Below are 6786 nucleotides of genomic sequence, written 5' to 3' on the forward strand. Positions count from 1 at the left end.
ATCTATGATGCATTTGTGTTATTGATTTTCTATTGTGTTATTGACTGTACGTTCGTTTATCCCATGTGTAACTCTGTATTGTTGTTTTTGTCACACTGCTTTGCTTCATCTTGGCCAGGTCGCAGTTGTAAATGAGAACTTGTTCTCAACTGGCCTACCTGGTTAAATAAAGGTGAAATAAAATAAAATCAATAAAATGCATCTACCTAATGTAAGGAGGAACTGGTGACAGGAATGAAAACAAAGTAGAGGAAAAATATTGCTAGTATCAAAACTAAGAATAAGACAAACTGTTTTTATATCATTCAATATTTAATACATTTTGATCAAACAATTACAGGTGTGTCTCACAAACCCTTACATTCTTCTTTCCACACATTGCTGTCAATGTCTGATGTTATAATGTTGCATAGATGTGAGGTGAGCATCCCTTGAATTCAAGGGAGCCTTTCCACATGTTATTGTTTCTGAAAGGTTCCCCAAAGCCATTGAACTTACAAGTATATCGGTTCCTTCCTACAGCATATCTTAGGATGGACCAAAAATACCAAGGAAGGAAGGATACCGAGGGGTCTCTGGTTGAGGAAAGGTTGTATAACTAAGATCCAGGTTTGGGTGGAGAGAGAGAGAGAGAGCAAAGCTCAGAGACCATCTCTGTTCAGTCCCTTTTGCGTGGTGTGACTGGGACAGCTAACGTTTAGGATGACTATGTTGCAGTCGGACTGCACAGAATCACTGACCTACAAATCAACTTGCATCCCAAATAACTACTCATTACGGGGTCAAGATTGGCGATTCTGCACCTCGAACCTATCCCCTCAAACATGCTGAGATACACACCTAGTCCTCCTCCTCACTCTGAGAGCAGAGTGGACTGCAGGGGCCTCAGAGTCCTCCGGCTGATCAATCTCTCCTCCATCATTCCTATGGGCATCCTCCTCTTCCCCGTGGGGGTGTGACACAACATCTCGTCCAGGCTCCGTTGTGTCACCTGACCCGTATTTTGGAGACGGGACACTGCCTCCTCCACACCCGCCATCAAAGGACTGTCCTCACTCCGCAAACGCACCAGGTCCACCTAAGACGTCACACACACACACACACTTATTGATGAATTATATTTGTGACTGGATGACTCAGAGATAATTACGTATAGTTTATGCATCAGACATTACAAACATCCATTTGTAGGGTGTTTTTCTCACCACTTCCTGTGCAAATTCAGGCTTCTTGACAAAGACAGTGCTGCTAGAGCCCAAGGCTTGGGTCAGGACGAAGAGGGATTCTTTTACAGCTCCTGCCATAGCCAGTATCAGAACCTGGAACACCACCACAAAACTACATCAAATAGGCTGCTCCCAGGTTGGGAGCTAGACACATTACAAAGTTATAGTGAAGACTGAATATTAGAACTCACTTTGAGATTTTGGCATATTCTGCTGTCAGTGCTCATAATCTGACCAAACATGGATTGTGCTTTTTCAACATCATTCTGGAAGGAAAATAAAATATATTGAATCACATTTGTATATGAGAGAGAGAAAGCGAGAGCGCAAGAGAGGATGGATGACCAACCTGTCTAAGTGCTAGCGCCACAGTGAAGCAGTAGGCGTGTCTGGGTATCATGTGTCCTTTGGTCTGTCCCTCCTCCATCAGGGCAGTACAGATTCTATAGGACTCTGGAGTGTTCTGGTAAACAGGAAACAGGGAATTACATCACCTGTCTATTGACAAATGTTATGGATATACTGATAAGATACGTCTCTCCACCATAACAATGTGAGTCGAGGAAGGAATCGAGGAAGAATGAATTGAGAAAGAGCCTAGCACTCACCTGTCAACTAGTTCACATGTACTACACACTCACCCCTTAGCTGCTACACTCACTGACCACCTCCTTCTCTGCATTAACTTCAGCAGCCAGCAGAGCAAACTGAGTCAATCTAGCTATTTAATTTTGACTCAGATCACACAGTCAGCGGCTGAGTTATACTGTTGGCAGCATAGAAGGGATATGACTGTAGCAGAGGTGAGCTGCAGGTGAGTTCTAGCAGCCACTGTGGTGTCATCCCCCCTGAGACTTGAAGTAGTGTGTCCTGTCTATCATGAATGGATCTATATTTTAATACCGTAAGCATCTCAGATGCGAGAGGATCTCCTGCAATTCTGCGACGATTTGCTTCATTCTGCTACACTCACTTACCCTCCTTCTCCAGTGGTTGGCATGCTCGTTTAAAGTGTAATTTGATAGGGTTTTCGACCCTGTCCGGTCAGCCATTTTTTTTTAATTTAAGTTATTTATTTAGTCAGTTAAGAACAAATTCTTATTTACAATGACAGCCTAACAGGGAACAGTGGGTTAACTGCCTTGTTCAGGGGCAGAATGACAGATTTTGACCTTGTCAGCTCGGGAATTCGATCCAGCAACCGGAACGCTCTAGCCACTAGGCTACCTGCCGCACATACAGGGATTGAACATACATTATATGGCTACTTTGCAGCCCATGTAAAAGTGACCCTTCACAGTGGTCATTCTCTAAGGTATTTTTCTCTTGCCTCCACTATCCGTAATCTACACTTTTGGTTCGGTCGCTTACAGTGGATGTGAAATCATTAATGCCATGCATGCCCAATGTATTGGCCTCATGAGCATGTCCAATACACTTGTACATGTGGCTTGTAATTTCTATACTGAAACAGGATTAGCAAATCCTCACACATTGTTTACATTTTACTGAGATGTTTTTTCCATTTGAAATGATACTATTAGAAATAGGAAAAGCCCTCACACATCTGAGAACTTATGTGTGTGGGAATCATTTGCTAATAACTTGAAAGAAAATAAGTCTGATACTGGCAAGAGCATTGTGTGGGTTTTTCTTCTTCATTAGACAATTAATGAGGATAACCATGTTGAAGGATAGCAGATTTGACTTCTACAGCTACATGCCGTCATCAAAACCTTTTAATGATGGTAAACCTTAATAAGGATGACATCATCCTGGTGTAATTATATGCAGTTCAACATTATCAACATAAGGTGTCAGCACAAGAATTTGTATTATAGTTTAGTTTTACTACATGTAAACAAACCACTAGCTAGGTCTCGTAAAGGTGAGGTCGATAATACATGCCTAGCACAAGCTAGAGGTTCATTAATTGAAACTAAGTAGGCAATACACACCTGGATAAAACATAGTTGTGTTTTGGAGGAAGCAGACGAAGAGCTAGGAGAGAGATTGATATAGTGTGTAATTACTGCTGCTAGCTAACATTTGATGTCCAATGTTTACATTGGACTCGTATGCTAGCTACATTTAGTTTAGTTAGATTAATTTCTCTCACAACAGCCAACAGTTTATCTAGTTGGCTAACAAGATACGCTGATCTTTCTCTACCTTCACATCACGCTAGCTCTGTGGATATTTGCCGTGCTAGCCAAAGGCAGCTAGCTAACACCACCAAAGCAAAAAGAGAATGAACTGGAAATAAACGCTGTCTGAGGATTTTGTTTAGTGTCTCTCTGGAAGCAAGTCAATTTGTGTATATGACACCTTTGTTCTGTTTTTTGGTTAAATCAGGAAATATGAACTTGTTATTTTGTGCTAGCTGGCCAACTAATTAGCTAGTTAGCTATCAATTATGGCGCGATGCAGCACTGGATGTTTGCTCTGGAACCTCTTGGTTGTGCGTGCATTTAGAACGTGTTTCTGTTTTGACAGTTGAAAAGGTCTATAGGGTGGAACAATACAATGTCTACAAGGTGGACAAATCCTCACCAGTTTATAGCAAGTACCAGTTGCTAATGTGAATGTGTCCTTGTTGAATGGCACACCTTGGTTCTTCATGTCTCGCAGTACATCCAGAGCACCTAGTAGTATGAACAGGGTTTAGTCATCTATAAATATACCTTTTCTTGTTGAATGTCTGCTGGCTTTTATTATTAAAAAGATGTCACTTACTCTCATATAATCCTTTCATAAACAGCATGTCTATGGCAATATTGAAGGAGGTTGAGTCCGAGAAGAATCCTCTCAAATCCTGTTAGAGAAAGGAGATAGTATACTTACAACTTGACCAACTACAGTATGTGTAAACTTCAATCAATGCCCTAGTCTATGGGACTGCACTAATAGAATTACATCATATGATCTCTATAGCACTTGTTAATCTTAGTTTATTCAGAGATGATTGATTATTCCCTGACAAATTATTAATGTAGTCTAAGTACTGCATATTAATAGATTGTTACCTTGTCTCTCAGTGTGGCAGCAGCCATCTCCTCCAGCCCCAGTTCATAGCACAGCCTCATGAAGAGAGGACCAAACTTAAACTCTCCAAATGCTACGTTGCTGTTCTCCTCATGGTACCTGGACAGCAGAACACACAAACATATACAAACACAGAACACAAATTTCAACTGATTTCTGTTTTATTTAACTAGGCAGGTCAGTTAAGAACAAATTCTTATTTACAATGACGGCCTACCCCAGCCAAACCATAACCCGAAAGACGCTGGGCCAATTGTGTGCCCCCCTATGAGACTCCCAATCATGGCTGGTTGTGATACAGCCTGGAATCAAACCAGGGTCTGTAGTGACGTCTAGCACTGAGATGTAATGCCTTAGACCGCTGTGCCACTAAGGAGCCCCAGACTACCAGCATTAGTCAAACTACAAGATTGCATTAAACTATTTGAAATGTATGCTTTATCTGTCCCTAACACAGTTGAGCAGACTTAACAGCTAATTCTGAGCATACTCAGTGTAACCGATGTGAAATGGCTAGTTAGTTAGCGGTGGTGCGCGCTGATAGCATTTCAATCAGTGACATCACTCGCTCTGAGACTTGAAGTACGGTTTCCCCTTGCGTTGCAAGGGCCGCGGCTTTTAGTGGCGCGATGGGTAACGATGCTTCGTGGGGTGTCAGTTGTTGATGTGTGCAAGGGTCCCTGGTTCGAGCCCGGGTTGGGGCGAAGAGAGGGACGGAACCTACACTGTTACATTGGTGCCGTGACCCGGATCATTGGTTGCTGCGGAAAAGGAGGAGGTCAAAAGGGGGGTGAGTGTAACCGATGTGAAATGGCTAGTAGTTAGCGGTGGTGCACGCTAATAGCATTTCAATCAGTGACGTCACTCGTTCTGACACCTGAAGTAGGGTTTCCCCGTGCGTTGCAAGGGCTGCGGCTTTTGTGGCACAATGGGTAACGATGCTTCGTGGGTGTCAGTTGTTGATGTGTGCAAGGGTCCCTGGTTCGAGCCCAGGTTGGGGCGAAGAGAGGGACGGAACCTACACTGTTACATCAGGATAGAGTTTGACACCACTGAATATGTGAAGTATGAAATACTCAATCATCTGGCCAGTGGCCACAATGCATTAGCAAGAAACTAGTATCTCACTGTGTGACCCATACCTGTAGATGGCACCTCTGGCTGTGACCATGTCCTCTGCAGATTGGCAAAGGTGTAGAAGCAGCTTTAACTCATCCTTCAATATTAGCTGTTTCTTCATCAGCTTGTGATTAAATACCTCAAAATAATGACCTGGAGAATATAACATGGATCTGTTAACTTCAAAAGTAGTAAAGGTATGGTAGTATTAAATCCAAACAGTAAGGTCATATCAGAATCAGTACAGTAGCCTACTTTTTGATCCGGACACTTGAAGAGCCACTGTCAGTTTCCGCTGCTGAAATTCTTGTAGCTTGACAACATCCTCTGACAGCAGATGCCTTTTTGCTGAAATGAATGAAGCAACAGGAGTAGTCAGCATATACATGGATATGAATTAGGTTAAGGTTAAGAAAGGGCTTTAGCTCAAATGCAAAAATAAATAAATTTGGATGTCAATTTGACAAAAGCTGTAGGCCATCTGGACAGGACCGGGTACAGTACTGTACTTTCCCATGTATCTGAACAAGTTCAACACTTGTGGAAATTGACTGCATGCATTACACATTCGTATGGAAAGTTGAAGTAGTTCCAAGATAGATAAATATGATAACAGGACAGGAGAGAAAGCTCAGCCGCTGTCACAACAACATTGGCATTGAGTCGAGACAGATTCCGTGGTGGTCGACAAGCAAGCGCTAGCGGCACAGATACGGCACCATGACATCATATACATAAAATACGTTATTCATATACCTCCTACCCTGCATGTCATACAGTCCGATTGTATGAGGCCACGACATAATCCCTTTGAGGGAATATCATGAAGCAGTACTCGGACGCAGACGCCAATTCTTCCAAGCGCCATGTTGCCCCCTGACTGTACAATTACTGCGAGAACCAAGGGTGAAGAAAAAAATCTGCTTTCGCTGCGCCGGGTTTGTTAGATGCACAGCAAACTATTATACATTGACTAATTATAGTTATTGTTTACAATGCAATTCATAACTTATGTAACAATGGAGAGATCTAAATATATACGTTTTATTATCCACTTTTTCACGATTTAGTTGGTACATTCCAAAATGTCTGCGCCCTGTCACCGTGTTTACTATATTTTTGTTACATCAGATTTCCAAATGTCTAGGTAAAACGAATATTTATTCTGACCAATGGACTGTCTTGGAGTAAAATAAGCATTATCTTGCCATCTCATTTCCATTCTCATTAGCTGTCCGATGTCTGGTTGTGTTTATAGCACGTCAACGAAATGAATTTCGCACATGCTGAACAAAAAGGTAATACGTCATACAACCTGCAGGAGGCAGTGTTCCATACACAATTTGCATCCAACCAATATGGTATAACAAAGATGTTCTTTTATATTGACAAGATA

General features: G+C 42.1%; 1 protein-coding gene across 2 annotated transcripts; it reads right to left on the reverse strand.

Moving 5' to 3' along the window:
- Window positions 1-291: 291 nt before the first annotated feature.
- LOC115203853 (pentatricopeptide repeat-containing protein 2, mitochondrial) lies at window positions 292-6289 on the reverse strand. Of its 2 annotated transcripts, none has more exons than XM_029768900.1 (10): window positions 6147-6289; window positions 5646-5738; window positions 5414-5543; window positions 4253-4370; window positions 3963-4041; window positions 3780-3871; window positions 1576-1689; window positions 1418-1492; window positions 1206-1319; window positions 292-1078 (listed from the first exon to the last, which is right to left on the reverse strand). In XM_029768900.1, the coding sequence occupies exons 1-10, from the start codon at window positions 6256-6258 to the stop codon at window positions 854-856; spliced, it is 1152 nt and encodes a 383-aa protein (XP_029624760.1). In that variant the 5' UTR covers window positions 6259-6289; the 3' UTR covers window positions 292-853. The 2 variants fall into 2 exon arrangements, with proteins under 2 accessions (XP_029624760.1, XP_029624761.1); XM_029768901.1 differs by having other exon boundaries at window positions 854-1078; window positions 6154-6265.
- Window positions 6290-6786: the final 497 nt, after the last annotated feature.

The sequence above is a fragment of the Salmo trutta genome, chromosome 12, assembly GCF_901001165.1.
Source record: "Salmo trutta chromosome 12, fSalTru1.1, whole genome shotgun sequence".
Taxonomy (NCBI): Eukaryota; Metazoa; Chordata; class Actinopteri; order Salmoniformes; family Salmonidae; genus Salmo; species Salmo trutta.

Bases quoted from the DNA above. Each gene is read 5' to 3' on its own strand.
- LOC115203853 (XM_029768900.1), bottom strand. From the start codon at position 6,258: ATGGCGCTTGGAAGAATTGGCGTCTGCGTCCGAGTACTGCTTCATGAT. The intron at 1,690-3,779 runs GTGAGGATTTGT...CCTGTTTACCAG, and splicing joins CTGGTACTTGCTATAAACTG to AACACTCCAGAGTCCTATAG. The intron at 1,079-1,205 runs GTGAGAAAAACA...GTGACGTCTTAG, and splicing joins CTGAATTTGCACAGGAAGTG to GTGGACCTGGTGCGTTTGCG.